Here is a 23,839-nt window from a genome sequence, read left to right on the forward strand (position 1 = left end):
GTAAAAGAAACTACTGATCTTTTAATTTTTCTAGTTGAGGTGAGTAAGACACACAAAGGTAAATGACATGAGTAACTGTTTCTGAATAGAAATAAGGTTCAAGCCAAAAAAAGAAGAAAAACTTGTGTATAAACAAAAAACACAACTGATAACTAAACCATCTGGTAGCTAATGAATATGCTTATTTTGGCAACACTGTTTCCTAAGGAAAGCAAATGTACTGCCATTGTTGAATCCAAAACAAATATTTCCTTGAGGACTCTGAAAATTATATGGTTCCAAAATGTTTTATCACTTTTCACTAGGTCAGTAAATCTCCCTTAAGGAAGCATTTTTCTAGTAAGACAACATAACCATTCTGAATATGTTGCCATGGTCTACCTTGGAGTTGCAGTAAAAAAGATACGAAATTAGGCTACTCCAGAGAATTGATACCTTCCCCCTTCTTACATATATATAAGACACAGTTAAACAAACTTTTTGAGCAGTCTCAACTATTTAATAAATAAGAACACCACAAAATCTCTGGCTATGAACAAAAGAAACATGCCCTGAAGCCCTAGATTTACTTAGTGCCCAGGTCACCCTCCTGCTGCTGCCTGCCCCTGCACTGCTGGAAGGCAACCTCCAGTGGTTTTAGGCCCTGCTCCCCTAGAGGGCCCTCCACCTCCAAGTGTCCACCTTCAGGATCAGGGAGTCCTGGGTGGGCACAAGAAGCCTCCAGGTCTCCCAGTGAATGCGGAATGATTCCGACTCAGGTCTAAGCAAGCAGCGAAGATATTTATCACACAGGAGCCAAGAATCCCAGATCATTCACTCACCAACTATTTCTACTTTGCTACATGTTATTCTTCCCAAGGCAGAAATTTTTATCTTTATCAGGCAGAAACTAGTAAAACAAACAATGCAGGTTAGAAGAAAAAAAAAAAAAAATATATATATATATATATATATGGTATCTATCACATTATTAACTTGAACCATAAGAAAATACTGTTTTTACAAGTTAAAAATGATCAAATACTGGTTATTTCCTACGGTCCAACCTAACAGCTGTAGCAGCAAGTCTGAAAGCTTTGATACATCTGGGACATCACAGCACTTTTTGCAGAACATTGTATAGCCTTTATAGAACTCTATGTATTTAACTGCAGCAGATAAACTAGGAACAATTTTACTAGTAGAATATACCACAATATATATGTATGTGACATAAATGTGCAAGCAAGTGAACCCAAAAATCCCAACTGTTAATATAAACCTAATAACATCATCCACATAACTTCTGTTTACAGCATGACACCAGTAGACTGGTCTTCATGTAAAAATGGTGGTCAGGGGGAATAAGAGTATGAGACATGCAAGGGAAAATAAAGGGGATTCATTCAAGGGTCAGGGCTATTGTGAAGGTTTCAGGGACTCTTGCGGGATCTATGGGAAAAACAATCTCTGATTTCAGCTTCACTGGAGAAGACTAAGATGAAGTTTCTGGCTCCCTATGGCCAAGCTTTGCCACGCCTGAATGCCTCAGGGTTATTGACAATCTGGTACTGAAGGCAGACTTCCAAAAATAGCTGCATCAGGAGCAAAGCCAAGTGCCTGGAGCAGGAACACCTTTTTCCCCTAACTCCTCAGCCTATATGCTAATCAACAGTGATCAAGTAAGACGATCAGAAATGCCCATTCTTAAATCAGCCTGACAAAATAATATCAATCAGACCCATTCAGATGCCCTATCTCCCTTAGGAAACCCAATACCTATAAAGCAGACTTGGTGTACTCTCACCATTAAAAGGATGCTGTCTACCTCCCTTCTCCCTTCATTACTGCCAGGTTATTGCATGTTTTTATTTAATAAACCTTCATCAGCTCAAATGAAGGGTTGTTATTAGTTGAGCTAACAGCAAATGATAATGCTCCAGAGAGATATCAGTGCTTGTTGGTGCATTAACAAAGAGAGGAGAAGGACTGAGGTCAAGCATGTGTCAATGTAAATGAGGCGATATCAGGTACTAAGGGCTTAATGCAATAGACTGCCAGGGAGATAATGGAATTTACAGGATAAGGCAAATTAGATGAAGTTATTGATAAGTGAATGAAGGGAGGGGGGCCTGCAAGATAAAGTGCTGTCAAAGAAAAGGCCCTTTACTTGTGAATTTCTTCTTTAAAGTATCTTCAGATCTAGCTTGGAAAATAAAACTCAAAAACAGGATCAAATGTGACTTCTTCCTTCATGAAAGATCTCATCTCATTACTACTATGAAATGCAGACTTGTTCTAAAAGCATACCACCTTACTAAGTTATTCTTAAGCATTCTTCGGGGTTCCCTGTTTTGCTGTTGGTTTTTTTTTGTTTTTCCCCCTTAATCATCAGGGCATTCTGCCACAAATAATTTCCATCTTTTATTAAAGAAAAAGTAATCTTTTTTTTTTCCCCTCCTAAAGTAGGGACAGACAAGTCTTCTAAGATACTCTATCAGCCTGAGCCTCACAGAACGGCAGTATCTGAGAGATGAAAAGTAAGAACTTTCTATTGAAAAAGACCTTTAAAGGTTGTCGAGACTGAGGTCCCACCCTAATTTCACAGATTAAAAAAAAGTGAGGCCTAGAATGGTATTTTTTTTCTTAAGCTTTGCATTTCTCCCAAATTACAAAAATAATACCTACTCAACCAAGACAATTTGAAAAGCACAGAAAATTACAAAAGAAAAAGATCATCATATTGTCACTCATCTGTTGCAATAATATATAATATTTTAACCTAATTCCTTCCAATCATTTTTCCATGCAAAGTGTTTGCAAAAATACTTGTTTCTAAACATGCTTTTTCCATTTGGCAATACACTGGGAGCGTGTGCCTATCCCTAAACATTATATTTAGTATTTTCTTTTGTTTTTTTTTTTCTTTTTGAGACGGAGTCTCACCCCGTCCCCCAGGCTGGAGTGCTGTGGTGCAATCTCTTCTCACTGCAAGCTCCACCTCCCGGGTTCACACCATTCTCCTGCCTCAGCCTTCTGAGTAGCTGCCACCACACCCAGCTAATTTTTTGTATTTTTAGTAAAGACGGAGTTTCACAGTGTTAGCCAGAATGGTCTCGATCTCCTGACCTCATAATCCGCCCGCCTCGGCCTCCCAAAGTGCTGGGATTACAGGCGCGAGCCACCGCGCCCGGCCCTATTTAGTATTTTCATACTAGTCCATGAGTATGAATATACAATGACTTAAACCAATTCCCTATATTTAAGTCATTACTAATCTTTTTACTTTCATAGATCTTACTGTGATAAGTATTCTTGTATACATATTTGTGACACAAAACAGTTACAATTCTTAATTCTTTCCTTAAAATACAATTCTAGAAGTAGATCCCAAGTCCTAAGCTATGCATAGTTCTAGGGGTTCTGATGCATAATTCCACATTAAGAGCCTTATTTCTTCTAAAAGGCCTTGTAACGGATCTGTTCACAATTACTTTCCTGATGAAATTAAACTATACTTAACATGGTAAGAGAAATATAACTGTAAACTGCTCATAGGAAAACCTAGAAAAAAAACCTCTTTTGTTCCTAACCTCATGGTCCCTTCAATTCCCAGTTCCCATGGGTGCTCTGTAAGAGAGCATTAAAACCTAGGTTTCTACTACAAAATGCAATAGAAGAGACCACTAGAAAAGCTATTCTTTTTTAACAAGCGTCCTAAAGTCACCCACCCCGTCATGTTATTTGTTACTCTGGGACAAGAAAAAGTTACAGAACTCTCTTTTTAAGAGTTGGCAAAGGAGGTCTCAGAATCACTTCAGGCTCACACTTCAATCAAGACAATTTCGCCCACACTCTGCAAGAGCCCCAAATCCATTAGAAATGCTCAGCACTTACACAGCTCTTTACTAACATGAACTATTAAAATCCCACAAAGGATGATAGAGGAATATGGCTTTTTTCATTTCAAGAGCTAGGCAACCACAAGTAATTAGTATTGGGATGAATCTCAGAGAAAATAGACTTCTTTAACAAGCTCCTCCTATCTTGTCAAGCCAAGCAAAAGCTACTGATTAGCATTCTCAGACCATCATCAAGTTGAGACTGAAGTCCCCCATCAACAACATGGTTGTCATCAGCTGCAATTTACACAAATATCTAGTTCCCATCTGGCCACAAACTGACCAATCAAAAATCTGTTCAAGAAAGGTCATATGTGAGGTTGAAACCACAAATATGATGGAGGATGGCAGCAAATGACTTAGGCATTATTCTTGACTTAGAACAGTCTTCCTGAAGACTCAAGTGTGCAAACACAGTCACACTTGGTTTATCTGATTAAAACAGGTATGCATTAATGATGGTAGCACCAGAATAGAAATGCTGCTTAGTGTAAACAAGCCCAGATTACTGCATTTTCGTTTTACCTGGCACTAGGAAGTGACGACGATGATACCTACATCGTTTTAAGTTTTTATACTACTTTGTATTCTACAAAGCACTTTTCCTGTACTATATTTCACTTTTATTCTTATAACCATTCTATAATGTAGACAGGTAAGTATCTGTTTATCTGTTCTACAGAAAAGGATACTAAAACAGAGACATAAGTAATTTATTTATCTAAGCTCAAGGAACTGGTAAGTCATTGAATCAGGACTAGAACTAAGAATTCTTGCTTTTAAATCCACTTTGCTTCCACTATGACACACTATACACAGCCACCACTTGTCAATTAATAAATGTATTCTCTAATTTCAATCCATTAAATCCCTGCAGTAGGTCATACCCATAGCAAAGATACACAAATCAGAGCATCAAAGATGACAGCTCTGAAGAGTGCAAGTCAGTCCAAACCTGGAGAATCATCTCATTTAAAAACTAAGTGAGTTAACTACTGAATCATCTCATTTAACTACTAAATCTATTTGACCAAATAATCAGACTATAAAATCAGAATAAAAGCCAAATACTCATCACCTCTATCCCAAAACTACAATAAAGTATGGCAACAAAGCAACTTCAAACAATAAACTTCTACATAAAAGTGCATGTCACCATGTGATGTGTGTCTTACATAAATACTTGGTTTTCAACTACTTACCGCTGTCGCTAAATGAAGACAAGAAAAATAAGTTCTGTTGAATTCCACAGAACAAGCTACACTCTACACCAATAGTTCCAATTCTGTCTGCATATTGGCATTACCTGGAGAGTGTCAATAACTGAAGTCAGTGGCCCACCCCTAGAGATTTTTATTTAACTGGTCTGGGATGTCACCTGAGTGTAGAATTCTTGCAAGATCCCCTAATATGCAGTGTGGGATTCATTGCCCCACAGCAAGCAAGCCAAATGGAAACTGCTGAACCTCGTAGGCTTTAGTGCAATAAAACAGAATTTCCATTGGCTTTAAAATAAAAGAGGCAAATGAATAGCAGATTAAAAAAGCAAATTTTTTTAAAAAAGGAAAACTAACACAATAACCAGGTGCCTATCAATCTGGTTTCCAAAAACCCCAGCCTTCAAAAACAAATATAAATAAAAAGGGCCTTGAGCAGCATGAAAAATAGCTACTAAAAAGCCCTGCATTTTTACTCTATAAGAGAAAAATAAAGCTGTCACAAACCTACTCACTTAATTGTAGATACAAAAAAAACAAAGTTACTCGTTTTATTTTCAGCTTTTCCTAAATCTTTTTGAAGGGAAGAATGAAGGGGGGTCCCAAATGTGGCTAAAAGCAGCTACAGCTGACCACCCCTATTTAAATAGCAAACCACACTACCCCTACCCCAACTCCCAGTCTCCCTGTCTTACTGTATTTTTCTCCATAGTACTTAATATAATATGAGAGACACTATTTGGTCACCATCTGTCTCTACCTACTAGCTAGTAATATCCTCCACGGTTAAGGCCACCTTCACACAAACACATACCAACAACAGAAGTTATCAACAATGGCATTATCACATGTTAAAGACCCAATCATTTGTCTCTTTATCAAAATATGTGCCAGATTCTTTCCTGATAAATTATTAGCATAGAATATTGGCCTCAGTCTTTCAAGCTGCTCTTCTACACTAGGAACAGATGGGCTTTAGTAATGGCTATTTCATTATTGATCACTGATATATTTTTATCATGTTGTGGAAAATCCATATGGAATATTGGAACATTGTTGTACAGTCGCTGAACCACTTTCAGGTTTAGTCCAATAAGCTCACTAGAATATTCCAGCTCCTGTTATCTACAGAGCTTTCACGTCGATACTTTTCCCAGAGTAATAAGAAAAAACAATTCTGTGAGATCTCAGAAACTTTCAAGCCAGATAAAAGGGATGTATGTATGTTTTGGTCCCCTTTTTTCTTGCTTGCACATTAATCATTTCACAGTGGATGCATGATCACCCATTCCTTGTGCATAAAGAAGAGAAAATAAGATCAGTCTATTTGCTAATGACACAGTTTTATTGACACAAATAGAAGCAACCTCACTGGTCCACTGGTCCTGCTATCTAAGCACTCACAGAAACAATAGCTTAACACCAACTCTTCTAACACTAAAATGTTCTGATGACAAACACCTTCCAGTAGTGACCTGGCTTATATCTAGTGATGATACCCAGTGGATTAACATATTTACTTACCTAAAAGCAGATTTTACAAGCTTATCTTGGATACTTTACCAACAAATTACATCGCTCATGATTATACAATCAATGGGTACCCTATGAACATATTTTTAATGTAAGCCGAGTAGGTAACTGATGACACAGAATCTGAAATTTGTCCATGCCAAATCCTAGAAATATAACAGAGAATTGTGGGTCTTGGTGGCCCATCTGTGCATATGTTAAAGCAGACTAGAATTGCTTTCTGAGAAAAGCCCTATCCACCCACAAGAGTTCCTTTAACTTTAAAAAAGGTGGGTTGGTCTTTCATTTAGGTATATCCATGTTGGGCCAAGAAGAAAAGGAAGCTAAACTGCTTAACCCAACCCTACTTCAACTTTTACTAGCTCAAAAGAAGTCCACCTCCGAGACAGTTTTTGAGATTATAACATGGAAGCAATCATCATATCATTTCCTACAATGTCAGTAAAATTTATCGATTTATTGTAAATAACATTTCAAAAACTTTATACTGCATATACTTTATGTACACAGTTTAATATCTCACTTAATCCATTCAACAACCCTTGGAGATATATTTATTATTCTTAACTCCAGCTTTCAGCAAAGATAAATTACTAACCACAAGTCATCCAGCTACTAAGAGCCAAAGCTGGGATTCCAGCATCAGACAACCTAATCCAAATTAAGACCCATGCTGACATTCACAACCCACCATGTTATCCAAATCCAAAGGATCTTGTTAACTAAAAATACTACAAATATACTTATTTTATTACATAAAGTCTTAGAAAACTATTTGATTAAATAGCTGCCCTACTCTCTCTATCCCAGATATGGCCACATTTTCACAGTGTAAGTGAAATAATTCCATTACACCATTCTCTCAGCAAAGCACTCTGGGATCCTCTGGGAAGAAGGCAGCTATATAAATATAAGTTGTTATTATAATTATCATAATAATCCTTATCTGACTATACAGCTATGGATTCTTTTTAAAAGGCTTATAAATAAAGACAGACAAAATGATTAAGAGACATTCAAAATCTCTACAATCTCAGGAAGGCTTAGAAATGAAAAAATTATTTTAGTCACAAGCCTTGTGACTGTCAGCTAAAGTGCTTCAAAACTATTTGCACTGGCTTGGTTTCCACTGATTGAATGCAATTATGAATTGACTTCTATGGGATGATAAATCAGAACTTGTGTAAGTGGTTTTCAAAGCTCATCTGTGCAATTTTAGTTTGATGCAGACTTCTACACAAATTTTCCCTTTAAAAAAAAAAGTTTATGAAAATATTAACTAGCATGAAATACCTTCCTGGTTAGCTCATGCCACTGGGAAGAAGCTGCTATTCTTATATTAATAATTCTTCCCAGAATTAATCACTCTTTGTACATTAGAACCAGCAGCTGGAGTGTTCTGAGTGATAATGAAACCTGTAACAAGGCATCTTCAGCCGTCTTTTCAAGACAATAAGGGAATTAAAATTTCAATTTAAATGCAGAGGTTTGAAACACGCTTCACTGGCAAAATTACTTCAATTAATGTGAGTGGAATACAAAGGACAGACTGCAGAAATGTGATGCTGCAACCAGAAATTATGTCATTAATGTGCTTGCATCAACCCAGCACAATGACTGCAAAGGTCTAATTTAAACCGTACATATCACAAAGCTACAGGCTACAATATTAATCAAGTCTCTGATTTCAATGTGACGGATACAGGCTTCTTGTTGGATCACTTTTAGCTTTTCATAAGCCAACAGCAGCTGTTTACCTTGAAGAAAGAAACAAAAGGCCAGACCTATTTGCAGACATTCCCTGTCATGACAATTTAATTATTTTATGCAATACTCGGGTTATCACATCAAAAGAAGAAACAAATATCTCACCTAGAAGCCAAGCCTGTAGCTACCAGACCAGTCTGATGGTGAAGTAGGAATAGCAGGAGCTGCCAAGAGCAATGGGTCACCACAGAGTTATTTACTCTGGATTTATTAATCTATTCTGAGTAGGGATTAAATTACTAAGCATCTGCATCTGCCTTAAAATGGAAATGCAAAATCTTCTGACAAACAAATCCAAGGAAATCGGGGGTTTTGAAGACTAGATTGTTTTGTCTTCACTTTCCTCTGATGTCTTTTAGCAAAGATTTCTACTTGGACCCTTGAGATGCCTTAAGTAGATTTTACTTCTAATAGTACATAACCATGGGGAAAGAAAATGTGATTGCTTTCCACGTGAAGTCCAATGAAAGAGCAATTATAGAGCTTACTACCCAATCTTATATACAACAGACCAAGTTGAAGATATCGCCAACCTTTTAAGTGCACTTTAAATCCTACCTTCACGAAATTTTTGCATATTGGGATATACAAATCATTGTTTTTTGGGATATGCCAACTCCCCAGAACATGCAAAGTTATAAAATGGTAATATCAGAAGTGGAGTTGTTGAGAGAAATAAGTTAACAAATGTAACATATTTCAGATAGTACCAGGACATAGTAAGTGCTCAATACATATTAGCTATTGTTATCATTGTCATTCATTTAATTACTACAAAAAGGAAAGGTTAGACACTAGAGAACCTTGCCATTAAAAAATAAATAAATAAATAAATAAATAACCAGAGAAGAAAAAACAGAACAAAGCTCCCACAAAAGAAACACCTTTTTCTTTCTGTAGTGGTATTAAAGTCTTCCACATAGTCACCCATTTAGCTAATGATTTGTGAACTCTGACTATATGAGCTATGCTATGCTGGGAACAGGGCAGACAAAAATAGGTAAGACACAACCCCTACCCTCAATGACCTACCACACCAACAAAAAGAATTATATATATTAAAATGAAACATACGAGCTTATGGAAACATAAAGAAAAGCACCTAGCTACCTGAATATCTGGGACATTCAAAGAGTTGATGAAATTTGAGCCAGGTCTTAAAAAATAAGTCATCACTTTTCAGGCAGACAGTATTGGGAATCAGTTCAGGGAAATATAAGGTCAATTAAAAAAGAAAAATACATCACATCCTTATGCACCAGCAACCAGTAACTAGAAACCTTAATAAATAAATAGCTACTGTTTTAAAAGACAACAGCAAAAAAATGTAATACCCAGAAATACATCTAACAAAATACATGCGAACCTCTAAGGACTATATCGCTAAGCATTATTAAAGGACACAAACAAAGATTTTAATAAATGAAAGGCATATGTTCACAGATAAGGAGACTTAACATTGCAAAGATAATTCTCTTAAATTCTATCTATTAGCTATTGAAGGTTCAAGTGATTCTCCAGCCTCAGCCTCCTGAGCTAGCTGGGATTACAGGCATGTAATCCCATCTAATTTTGTATTTTTAGTAGAGATGGAGTTTCACCATGTTTGGCCATGATGGTCTCAAACTCCTGACCTCAAGTGATCTGCCCACCTCAGCCTCCCAAACTGCTGGGATTACAGGTGTGGGCCACCATGCCTGGCCACAAAGACAATTTTGAATAGCAAGAGACAATCTCTTCACTTCCTATCAAGATGTATTATAAAGTTATAGGAGTTAAAACAGCATGGTTTGGGTGCAGGTACAAATAATACCATTAAACAAAATAAAGAGCTCAGAAACAGATCCATGCATAAGTGAAAAGTTGCTGTGTAACCAAAATAGCATCATAAAATCAGTAGAAAAAGGATTCAATAAACAGCCTGAGCCAACCAACTATACAGAAGAAAGATAAAATCAGATCCTCAGTTGATACCATATATAAAAATGGACTTTTGATGGGTTAAGGAAGAAAACATAGGAGATTCTCTTATGACATTGGGATGGAAAAAAGTTTTCTTACATCAAAAATCACGTAACAGGCTGGGCACTGTGGCTCACAGCTGTAATCCCAGCACTTTGGGAGGCCAAGGCAGGCAGATCACTTGAGGTCAGGAATTCCAGACGAGCCTGACTCAACACAGTGAAAACCCATCTCTACTAAAAATACAAAAATTAGCCAGGCGTGGTGGCACACGCCTGTAATCCCAGGTACTTGGAAGGCTGAGGCAGGAGACACCCTTGAACCTGGGAGGCAAAGGTTATGGTGAGCTGAGGTCACGCCACTGCACTCCAGCCTGGGCAACAGAGTGAGACTGTCTCAAAAAAAAAAAAAAAAAAAAAAAAAATCACATAACAAAAAATATTGAGAAATTGTTTTGCATTAAAATTTTTAATTTCTTTATAACAAAGACACTGTAAACAAAGGAAAAAGATAAATCCCCAATTGGGAGAAGATATTTGCAATCCATCTCTCAGACAAGAAGAATTAGTATCTAGAATATATAAACAACCAAACGGAAAACAAAACAAAACCTCCAGAAAATGTGTCTTACACACTCACTCTTTTCTGGACATGACTGTTCTTCCTCCCCATTCCACCCCCACTGCCCCAACCAGATAGTTTTATTGATGATTATCATACCCAACCTGGCTCAATCTAGCTCCCAACCCTAGAATTCTGAATTATGGGGGAAAAAAAAAGAGCATTTTCTTCTGTAAAGGTGGAAAGATGTAGACATAGCCTATGCCCCCTGTTTTCTCTCAATACCCAACCTCCTCCCTCACACATGAAGAGACCAGTCTTCAGTAGAACAATGAAGAGGGTATGCAGAGAAAACACACAGGTGACATTCCACATACACTCTTGTTCCTTTGGCACACTGGTTACATGAGTCAAACAATTATTTTCACTTAAGCTAGCTAGAGGTGAATTTCTGTAACTTACAACCAAGAATTTAAAGAAGTTATTCAATGAGTCTTGAGGAAAGTATGTTAGAAAAAAAGGAACAGTATTCATTATTGATTAGCCTTTAAGTAAATAAATTGATTAGCCCTTAAGTAAATAAATTAGCCCTACAAAGACCATTACACAAAAATCTGAAATCCTAAATGAACATAATTAACAAATAAATTCTAACAACCTATTTTAATCTGTGGCACTTACTTAAAAGCAAGCCCACTCCAAAAAATCGTGATTCAAATAGATGTATATTTGCTACACAAATATATACATGCTTATCTGATTGCTGAATCTTGATGATTTAACGCAAGTATGCATTCATAATGCATAAATCAACACTAAAGGTGAAAAGTAATTTTTTTCTACCAGACACTCTATAGTCATTATTACTAAAGAAGAAGCCACTTTGAATAAGATGCTGAAAATAACCAATTCTTTTGTCACTCCCAAGAGTCAATCTTTTTTTGTTGCTTTTTGGGATTCTTTCTGAGACAGAGTCTTGCTCTATCACCCAGGCTGGAGTACAGTGGCACGATCATGACTCACTGCAGCCTCAAACTCCCAGCCAAGGGCCAACCATTATTAATCTCCTTCCACTGTGGAAACTGACCATTCAGTCTTATCACATAACCAGGTTTTAATATCTCATAGAATATCATGGCACTTCTCACTCCTTGGTTACCAAATTTCCTTAAAAAGCTTCTTATGAAGGACTTTTAGCCAAATTCTTCTTGGAAGTCTGAATGAATTAGAACCACTTAGAGCATTTAATCTGTGTCTCTACCAATTCCCCTCAGTGTTTTTTCCAGTGTTAAAGCCAATCTAATTTGGTGAAACAACAGTAAAGGTGAAACACCTACTGTGAGGAAGAAAAAAACAACAATTCAAATACAGCCCATCTGCTGCTGAGAGCTCCTATAGAGAGCTTCCTTAGCCAACTCTGAATGAGATGGAAGTGGCACTGGGTGGGTAGAAGGGAAGGGGGAAAGAGCAGCCCTCTCTAAGAGCCACAGGCCCTGGGAAAGTTAGGATTATTAGGGAGCAAACTCTGTGTTTCTATTTTTTATTCATCTTCTTGACACTCAGCCACATGAACCACCAACTGCATCCTTCTGGGAACTTTCAGCAATTCAAAAAGGAGCATACACAAAGGACTAAGACAGAAGCTAAAGGCTAGATTGTGGAGTACTCTTGCTCAATAAAGTTGCTTCCAGCATTAGTCTCCCAAAATTTTATTTCTTATCAATTTCAAGGAAAAGAACAAAGCCCTAATGTAAAAATTTCTTTAAAAAATGTGTGGAACACTAGTCTATAAATCTTCAGAAGTTCTGTATTATATAGATTTCATTCTTTAAAATTGGATTCATTAACTATTTTCCTCTGAAGTTAAAAAACACCTCTCATTACCATTCTAACCTGATTTAAGTACTGGTTTCTTACTATTATATTTCTTCCCATTGTTACAAAGGCAGATAATACATAAATAATAATCACCTACCATTTCAAACACTGGAATTAGAAAGAGAACCAGCCAGGCTTCACCTGCAAGGGCTCATGCATCCCAAGAGGGCAGTTTGTAATGTGCTACACGCATTACAGGATTCAGAGAGAACAAAAGAGAGTGCTTTTACATCTTAACAAAAATGACCCTTAGCACAGGCTGTTCTCTTACCAGCATGTCAGTGGCACTGAGATAGTGCTTGCTGGCCATGCACTGTTCCAGTTTTTGAGGCACTTGCTTGATATTCTCAATTTCATCCAGCAAGTTCAGGACATGCTTATGCTCAATTCCTTCAATCCATAGTTTCCGAAGCTCATCCCGTTTGCAGTGCAGCAGCATCTTGCATGAAAGCAGGTTCTCTTTTACCTACAATAAAACAGATTCAGTCTTGGGTCAGTCCAAAGTCTTGCCAGTCTAAACCTATAATCTGGTTAGTAGTCTTCACTGGTACTACTGTATGTAGCAGTTCCTAATTCCCACTGCCACTTACTCTCCTTGGTCTGCCTCCAAAAGTCTAATCCTGGTTCTGAGATAGACTCACTTGGGCACATCTCCACCTCTCTCTAATTTCTCTCCCATGAAATGAGAAAACTACTCCCAACCTACCTTTTCTAGATTACCTTTGAGTAATCTAGAAAAAATTACTAAAGAGAAAGCAATCTGAAAACATGAAGTACCTCATAAATATTAATATACCTAAAAGGGGAATGATCAGTGTAAGAGTCCATGCTATTATACCTTCCCCAATCCCTGCAAATCTCCTATCCAGCTGATGGGTCACTTGGTCCATGCTTCTAGCTCTAGAACTCCAGCTGAAGTTTAAAACCAAGAAACTGGGTGCTCAACTTAACTGACTAAAATAAAAATAACCCCAGCTTCCAAAAGAGAGTAGGCACATCCAGAGATAATCTCAAAATAAAAGGACGTACCAAGGCTTTTTTGCCTTGCATTCTGATTATTAGATATTAAATAAGACAACCTCCACCACCTGTAGATCTGCACGGTATAGCGACTAGCATACGCAAAACATGACAAAATAAAAGGGAGAACAGAGGAATGGAGGAGGTAGTTGTGATGCACGTGATAGAAGTAAGTTTTTATTTGCTCCCCTAATTGAAAATTTTCCATTTTTGGAAAATGGAAATGACAGCCATGACAGAATGGAATGACAGCCATTTTCCAGCAACATGGAAAAATTTTAAAAACCATGATCTTTCAAAATTCACAGAACTACTTTCATATATTTTTTGTAGTCCTCACATGTATGTTATTTAAATTTGAGTTTAAATATTTCTTTACAGTTTTGTGTCTGGTTTATGTTTGAGGTAAAATTTATCCATGAATGCATCTCAAGTGTACCACATGGTAAGTTTTGGCAAATGCGCCCACCTGTATAATCCAAACCTTCATCAATACATGGGACATGTCCATCAGCGCAGAGTCTACCATACTTTTGATAACTGGAAATCTGTATTGTTCTTCTACAAGATTTGATGTGGTGATGAAACTATTCACTGACACTATGCCTCTGGTGATTACAAAACTAAATTTCAACATTCATCCAACAAGTATGGAAAATATGAGGACAAAATACCAAGATTAAAAGGTTTCTTGAGAAAGCACCTAATCCCTTCCTACAACTTCATGACAACACCTAAATCATGTTTCTATGAAACTCTCCCATGTTAAAAAAAAAAAAAAAAAAAAAGTCTTGAATAAGAAGACCTTGTAACCTCTCTTAATAAGTATAATAGACTGATTATTAATTTGGGGGGTCATAGAACTCTGAAAATCTGATGAAGATAATTCCAATTATTTCTACTCCTTCCTGCAATCCCACCAAAGTAATAGCAAAGAAATTTTTTTAAGCATAAAAAGAGAGAACAGAGAAGAACAGCAGCAAATAAGAGATGATAACAAAACTGTGGAAGTTAGCAAGAAGATGGACAGTAGGCAACTAAATTAGCAGGCCAGAGAAATCTGAAAACCTTAGCCTGGAGCAGGATTTGCTAATATCAAAAAGGAGGCACCAAGTATACTAAAGGAAGGGGTACTGGGTTAAAAGTTTCCATAGGAGTATTTTGAGCCCCAAATCTCCATCAAGCCACACACATAGGCAATTCCCTCCCCACAGCATTGGCCAAATTGGGAGCAACTGAATTGGAAAGGATCTAGACAAGGAAATGTCAGGTATGGTTGAGCGGAGGGCATGAGACACTACACAGAAAACAGGAGGATGAAGACAAAGTAGGACCTATTAAACAGTATGATCCTCAGCCCCCATGGACCCTCGGTCTCTGTCAACAGTTAGGCTCCAAAACACTGGCAGCTTGACTTTTCACCCCAACACAGGAGACATATGGCTTCTCCCCTGGGAAAGTCAACTGGTCCAAGTGAAAAGGCTTATACAGATAGTGACATCTGACGATTCAAGGAAGAAACTGCTGAGTCCCTACCCAACAATCATTATGGACAAGCTCCATAACATGTTCTGAGCTTCCAGTCAGCTTTGTAGTGCCTGCCTCTTACATACAAATGGTTAGCCAAGGATCACCAGACATTCACAGAAAGCCTACAGAATGGAATGATGGGCATCAAAACAAAAAGAGAAAATTACTGAAGCAGGACATGAGGGAACAGAAACTGCAGGAAAGATAATTTTGTTAAACAATAATTAACATCCTTAGGAAAAATAAAAGAAGCTATTACATCAATTAACCAAGGACAGAATGATACAAACATTTTCAAGAAATGAAAAACAACTCTTAGAAATTAAAACAGAAATTTTAAAAATCAAATTGAAAGGTTAGAAGGTATCCTTGAGGAAATCTCCAAATAGGAAAACACCAAAAAATGAGATAGGAGGTAAAACAAAACAATGGGATTGATCCAAAAGGTCCAACACTTACCAGATAGGAGTTCCAAGGAAGAAAAAGTGAAAAAAATGGAGTGGAGAAAAAAAGTTTTAAAATAATTAAATAATTAAATAATTTTTTTTAAAAACTGCCTGCCTGGGGCAGTATCTTACTATAATCCCAGCACTTTGGGAGGCTAAGGTAGAGGGCTGCTGGAGCTCAGGAGTTCAAGACCAACTCTGGCAACACAGGGAGACCCTGCTTCTACAATAAATTAAAAAATCAGCCGGATATGGTGGCACATGCCTGTAGTTCCAGCTATTCAGGAGGCTGAGTTAGGAGATCACTGGAGCCCGGGAGGTTGAGACTGCAGAGAGCCATGATCGTGCCACTGCATCCAGCCTAGGCAACAAAGCAAGACTCCAGCTCTTTTTTTTTTTTTTTTTTAAATAAAAAAAGAAGAAAGAAAAAAAAAATGCCAGAACATGCCAAGACATAAGTTTTCAGATTGAAAAGGCACACCAAGTACTCAAGAAAATGGAAGGCAAAAAGGCCCAAGTCAGGACACATTATTCTGACATATAAGAACACAAGGGATAGAGAGACAATCACAAAAGCTGTCAAAGAAGAAAAGGAAAAACCAGGACCTATAAAAAGGCTTGTGAATCAGAATGACATCAGATTTCTCTCAGCAGCAACATTAAAAGCTACAAGACAAAGGAACGATAAACCTTCAAAATTTTAAGAAAGAATTATTTCCCAGAAGAACTATCAATCAAGTATAAGGAAAGAATAAAGACATTTTCAGGCTTGCAAGCTCTCAAAAACTCAACTTTGTATGCACCACATCTCAGCAAACTACTGAAGAATGTGTTCCACCACTACAAGAGAAAACAGAAGAAACAAGGGATCCAGGAAACACAATACAGAAGAAAGGTAACAGGACTATCCAATCAGCAACTCCAGGAAAACAACAACACGCGCACACAAGAAAAAACATAATCACAGTATGCTGTATGGCTTAGATGTACATGTTAGTGTAGTTATAAAAAGGCAAGCACTGATCATCTATTTAACCAAAACTAGAATACAACTATATAGAGAGGATGAAGAAGAGGATGTGGTAGGATGGGGAGAGACTGGGAAGCGGGCTAAGGCCTCATCTTCCGTAATTGGAAGTTAATACATAACATTTAAGAAAAAAACACACACAGCACAAGCATACTATTAGAAATAGAAATACCTAAAAAAGAAAAACTAAAAAAGTCGGCACCTCTGAGATGTTAGAACTGGGACTGGGGTAGGATGAGGTAGGAGAGTCCAGTCTTTTATCATCATTTGCGGCTTTATTTGACTTTTAAACATATCTCTCCGGCCGGCCGCGGTGGCTCACACCTGTAATCCCAGGGCTTTGGGAGGCCAACGCGGGCAGATCACGAGGTCAGGAGATAGAGACCATCCTGGCTAACAAGATGAAACCCCCTCTGTACTAAAAATACAAAAACAAAATTAGCTGGGCGTGGTGGCGGGCGCCTGTAGTCCCAGCTACTCCGGAGGCTGATGTGGGAGAATAGCATGAACCAGGGAGGCGGAGCTTGCAGTGAGCTGAGATCGCACCACTGCACTCCAGCCTGGGTGACAGAGCAAGACTCCATCTCAAAAAAAAAAAAAAAAAGCATATCTCTAAAAGCCATTCCTAGATTCTACTGTAGTTCTTAGTCTCTAGGTTAAGGACTCCAGCTATTAAATCATTCCATTTTAAATCTTAGTTCAAATCTGTTAGAATCTTGATTTCTGATATCCTGCTCATATCACCTTGCTAATATAGTTCTCAGCTTTTTCCTCTATGTGTAATGGTTACCATGGAAACAATTAAAAATAAATTTTATGTCATACAACACCCAACTAGGCTCTTGATCGAGAGTGGGGGACAAACTTACAGGGTGTCAGTAAAGCTTGGCAAACTCCTATCTGATTGGAAAAAGACAATTGTGTCATTTCACACTAGGATATGTACAATGTAATCAGCTCACTCACTTTTGCTTACTACATGGAAAGAAAAGTGAAGTAGAATTTGTTGGGGGTAAACAATTGGCATCAGTCTGTGTAGAAAATGACCACACCAAGATTCTCTAAACTGAGGTAACAAAGCTACAGACCAAAAAAACTACAGGAACTTTTAATACTAAATTGCCCTGAGGTTTCTGCTTTATGATTAGAAAGTCACAGTCGTAAAAAATGTTATTTTAGAAGTTGGGGGATAGGGTCAGTCAGCCACAAAAAGGAAGAAATAATGAAGAATCACAAAAACATTATGCCAAGCAAAAGAAGCTAGACACAAAAGAGGGCATAACATACAAAGTTCCAGAACAGGCGAAACTAATCCATAGCGCCAGAATTCAAATCAGTAGTTGCTTGGAGCAGGATGTGAGAGAGAACCGACTGCAAAGAGGCAGGAGAGAACTCTGGGGTGATGGTAACACATTCAGTGATATATACGTTTGCCAAAACTCATTGCACTGCACTCTGAAAATACGGCATTTTACTGTACGTAAACTATACCTCAATAAAGATGGAAAATACAGCCACTGTGGAAAATAGTATGGAGTTTCCTCAAAAAATGAAAAAACAGAACTACCATATGATCCAACAATCTCACTACAGGGTCTATATCAAAAGGAATTGAAGTCAATATGTCAAAGAGATATCTGCACTCCCGTGATCACTGCAGCCTAAGTGTCCATCAACAGATGAATGAAAAAAGAAATATGGTATAAGCACAATGGAATGCCATTCAGCATTTAAAAAGAAGGAAATCTGTTCGGGCATGGTGGCTCACACCTGTAATCCCACCACTTTGGGAGCCTGAGGTGGGTAGATCGCTTGAGCCCAGGGGTTTGAAACCAGCCTGGGCAACCTGGTGAAAACCCATCTCTACAAAAAATTAGCTGGGCATAGTGGCATGCACCTGTGGTCCCAGATTGCGGAGGGACTGAGGTGGGAGGATCGCCTGAGCTCAGTAAGTCGAGGCTATAGTGAGCCCCAAGATAGCGTCATTTACTCCAGCCTGGACAACAGAGTGCGACCCTGTCTCAAAAACAAAAGGAACTCTTGTCATTTGCAACAACACAGATGAACCTGGAGGACATTATGTTAAGTGAAATCAGCCAGACACAGAAAGATGAATATTGCATCATCTCCCTTACATGCAGAATCTAAAATAGTCAAACTCATAGAAGCAGAAAGTAGAGCAGTAGTTACCAGGGGCTCGGAGTGAGAGGATGGGTTGAGAAGATGTTGGTCAAATGATACAATACTTCAGTTAGACATGAGAAGTAAGTTCAAGAAACCCATTGTACAACACGGTGACTACAGTTAATAACAATGTATTGTATGCTTGAAAATTGATGAAAAGGTAGATTCTAAGTATTCTCACCACAAATAACTGACAAGCATGTGAGGTGATGTGTATGTTAATTAGCTTGGTTTAGCCATTCCACAATGTATGTGTATTTCAAAACATCATGCTGTCTACTACAAACATATGTAATTTTTGTCAATTTTTTAAAATTAAAAAATAAAGTTTTTTTTTAATGGGAAGAAACAGGGCTATACCCATCAATGAATAATAACATTCAAATGTTAGAAAAGTATCAAATAACACTGAATCATTTATTTCTCAAAACTCAGTTCTACTTTTATAAATGTGATGACACTATTTTCATTTCATTCTATTTAATGTATAAGTATAATTAAGATTGAAAAATTATGTTACTCCGTTTCTTCCTTAAACAAATGCATGAAAAGTCAGGTTGTTCAAACCACGACATCAAGTCAGAGACAAATTTCCTTTGCTTTCTCAGAGTTTTAGTAACTTCACAGTTGCTCATAATCACCTGTTCAGCAATAGCTAGAATTTCACAAAAACTACAAGTCACCCTAACTAGAGACTATTAGAAAAGGAGAAAAGAAGGAAAACACGGCTCAAGAGGCTATTGTGAATACAAATGTGAGATGATACAGACGGCAGAGAAGTTGAGATTTTTGCAGCCCTCTCTTGGAAAAGATAAAGGGGTGAGAAAAGCAAAGTGGGGCTTTGAATAAAACTGCCTTAGCATTTGTGAGAGGAAGACCAGAGAGATATATATAGAGAGAGGGGCTGATACACACAGGCCTGGGGAAGGTCATAACTTTTAAGTCATAAAATCAGAAAAGTACTGAATCTGGCTGAGCGTGATCGCTCTTGCCTGTAACCTCAGAACTTTGGGAGGTCAAGTTGGGCAGATTACCTGAGGTCAGGAGTTCAAGACCAGCCTGGCCAACATGGTGAAACCCCAACTCTACTAAAAAATATAAATATTAGCTACGTGTGGTGGTGGGTACCTATAATCCCTGCTACTTTGGAAGGTGAGGCAGGAGAATCACTTGAACCCGGGAGGTGGAGGTTGCAGTGAGCTGAGATCGTACCATTGCACTCCAGCTTGGGCAACAGAGCAAGGCTCTGTTTCCAAAACAAACAAAAGAAAAGAAAAGTACTGAATTTGGATCAAGGAAAAGATAAAGAAGTGAAGGAATGCCTCTGCGTATGCATATTATCTGTAATAAAATACAACAATGTGCAAACAGCTCATTGAAACTATAGACTAGAAATATCCTGAAAAATTCTCTATGAGGCAAGGATAGTAAATGAAAATTAATGTGTTGACATCATTCTTAATTTTAAAAGTATAAAATATTGAGATGTGTTCTTTGTTTTTGTTGAATTTTGTTGGCAAAAGTAAATCTACATATAAGCACTATCATAGGTTTTCTCCTGCCATAAGAGACCAACCCAATTTTTTCCATGGAGTCTTACAGAAAGCACCTAGAAAGAACAAACCTTGGAAATACCATTCATTGTTCTGTTTAAAAGCCTTTTAGAACTATAGATCATTTTTAAATTACCTTCAAACTTGTATTGCCTGTGCTTTCTTTCCCCGGGTTTTTTCAGTTGCCATTCTAAGGTCTGAAATTCTGAGAGGCTCCCCTCAACGCTTTCCAATACGTTCCTTTGAGCTGCAGAGCCTAAATACAGTACACAAATACACACACCTGAACTTAATAGAAAGATCACCTCATGGTTCCTGCGACTGCATTAATGTGCTCTAGAGTGCTGCATACATTTAAAATTATATCTCATTATTACCCACTGTTTAGCATGTCCATTTCTAGAAACCAAAGGCCTTCTCCCTTTCTCATACAAGTGGCTAGAATTTTCCATCTTATATTTGGGCTGTAAATAACTTCCTACCAAACCTTGTTGTTCTACTAGGACATTTTTAATATTAAGGCTATTCCTCGTTCCAATTCTACCTTTCAAGGTATAATCTCATTTAAAAGCCAGAATTATTTTAGGTATATATTAAATAATAAATGTTTCATTACTCAATGATTAAGCCCTAACAACTTCACTTGAATAATTGTGTACAGTTATTTCTCATTATAGGCAAGAAAAATGAGATTCAAAACTTGATCTAGTACCAACAAGGTGGTCAAAATTGGGATGAAATGTTAAGTGTTTGTTTGCACATCACAACAAAGCCAGGTATCTCCCTTCAACCTACCCTGCTCCAGCGATAAGCATTAGACTACTCTGTAACTTTAAAGAAATCTGAGGTCATCTCATTCACCTAGTACACCATAGAGAAACACACCAATCCATTTGGCCCAAATCCCCAATTTGTCTCAACTCATATCCATCTATTTTGGTGCTGCTGCTATAATAAGCCAGTCGGTCATTATTATGAGAGAACTGGCAAGACCTATGGAATTGGAGGTTTACCAACACAATAACATCTCATTTTGAGAAATTTTACAATGCATTCAAAAGTAATAGAACTGCCCAATTATTTTGCTTATCATCCACATTACTTGACCTGATCAATTGTACATGGTATCAAGGCTGAGCCTATGAGCCTTCTGTTGAGATCTCGACTCTACAAAAACAATTTTAAAATTAGCTAGGCATGGTGGTGAGTGCCTGTAATCCCAGCTACTCAAGAGGCTGAGGCAGGAGGATCCCTTGAGCTCAGGAGTTTGAGGCTGCAGTGAGCTATGATGGCACCACTGCACTCCAGCCTGGACAACAGAGTGAAACCCTATCTCTAAAATAAATCAATAATTAATTTTTTTGAAAAAAAGCTTGGACCATCAGGGAAGAAAGTTAAATCCATCTGTCAGCTCATTTTTATACTCAAAAACATAGAATCTACCAATATAATATAAATCAATATATGAAAGTAATGTCAAAAAATGAGACGTGTAGGCCACGCACAGTGGCTCACACCTCTAATCCCAGCACTTTAGGAGACCAAAGCAGAAGGATCACTTGATGGAGTATGAGACCATCCTGGGCAACATACGGAGACCCAGTCTCTGCAAAAAAATCAAATATTAGCCAGGCATGGTGGAACGCACCTATGGTCCCAACTACTCAGAAGGCTGAGGCAAGAGGATCACCTGAGTCTGGGAGGTCGAGGCATCGGTGACTCATGATGGTGCTACTGCACACCAGCCCGGGTGATGGAGAGAGACTCTGTCTCAAATGGGAAGCATAAACAGTTCTGTGGTCTCAAGCTTTAAAAGGTGGCAATGGACAAATATGAACATCTTCATTTGCCTTGGTCCCCACTGAAATCTATTCCCAGCACAGCAGCTAGAGTGGGCCTTTTAAAATGTTAGCCACACCATGTTATTCCTGTGCTCAAAACCTTACAATCAATACTGACAGTTAAAATCAATGTCTTTCCAGTGACCTACAAGACCCTACATGACTTCCATCCACCCACCCACCACACCACATGCCCTAGCTCTCTCATCTCTCTCCTGCCACTCTCCCCATGCCTCATTTTGCTTCAACCTCACCAACCACCTTGCTGCTACTCCCAACCTCCAATCATGCCCCTGCCTTAGGATCTGGGTACCTGCTTCCTTTCTTCCTGGAATGCTCTTCCTGACACTCTCCTTAACCTCCTTCAGATGTTGGCTCATATAGGACCTCAGTGAAGCCCTGTCTGGCCAACCCAGCTAAAACAGCAACTCCCTAGTCTCCCCTCCTTGGTGGGGGGGTGGGGGTGTGTGTAGCACTTCTCACCATCTGCTATAGCACACTTTACTCATATATTCACTTATAGTCTATAGTCTGTCTCCCCCGAGTAGAATGTAAACTCCACAAGGACAGAAATATTTGTGTTTTCCCAGTTAGAATGGCAATCATTAAAAAGTCAGGAAACAACAGATGCTGGAGAGGATGTGGAGAAATAGGAACACTTTTAACACTGCTGGTGGGACTGTAAACTACTTCAACCATTGTGGAAAACAGTGTGGCAGTTCCTCAAGGATCTAGAACTAGAAATACCATTTGACTCAGCCATCCCATTACTGGGGATATACCCAAAGGATTACAAATCATGCTGCTATAAAGACACATGCACACATATGTTTATTGCGGCACTATTCACGATAGCAAAGACTTGGAATCAACCCAAATGTCCATCAGTGACAGACTGGATTAAGAAAATGTGGCACATATACACCATGGAATACTATGCAGTCATAAAAAAGGATGAGTTCGTGTCCTTTGTAGGGACATGGATGCAGCTGGAAGCAAACTATCTCAAGAACAGAAAACCAAACACCGCATGTTCTCACTCATAGGTGGGAATTGAACAATGAGATCACTTGGACACAGGAAGGGGAACATCACCTATTGTGGGGAGGGGGGAGGAGGGAGGGATAGCATTAGGAGATATACCTAATGTAAATGACGAGTTAATAGGTGCAGCACACCAACATGGCACATGTATACATATGTAACAAACCTGCACATTGTGCACATGTACCCTAGAACTTAAAGTATAATAAAAAATTAAAAAAAAGAAACATTTGTGTTTTCTTCGCTTCTATACCTGAAAATCTAGAACAATCCTCAACACAAAGTAGACACTCAATACATAGAGACTACATAAATGTTGTTCAACATTATCTATTTGTTCGTTTTCTGTCCTCTCATTTGCACATAAGCTCCATGAGGACAGGAACTGGTGT

The 23,839-nt window shown here is 38.2% G+C and overlaps 1 protein-coding gene across 10 annotated transcripts in view; it reads right to left on the minus strand.

Moving 5' to 3' along the window:
• The window catches only part of EXOC4 (exocyst complex component 4), an 818,008-nt gene that overhangs the window by 768,435 nt on the left and 25,734 nt on the right, over positions 1-23,839 (minus strand). For 9 of the 10 annotated variants that reach the window (XM_017957173.2, XM_017957174.2, XM_031665916.1 and 6 more), the window contains exon 3: positions 13,071-13,265. In XM_017957173.2, the coding sequence (XP_017812662.2) occupies positions 13,071-13,265 (195 nt within the window). Of the gene's footprint in view, positions 1-12,896; positions 13,042-13,070; positions 13,266-23,839 lie in introns of those variants that run through there. The other variant, XM_021935349.2, reaches the window with a different exon arrangement.

This window comes from Papio anubis, chromosome 4, assembly GCF_008728515.1.
Source record: "Papio anubis isolate 15944 chromosome 4, Panubis1.0, whole genome shotgun sequence".
NCBI classification, from domain to species: Eukaryota; Metazoa; Chordata; class Mammalia; order Primates; family Cercopithecidae; genus Papio; species Papio anubis.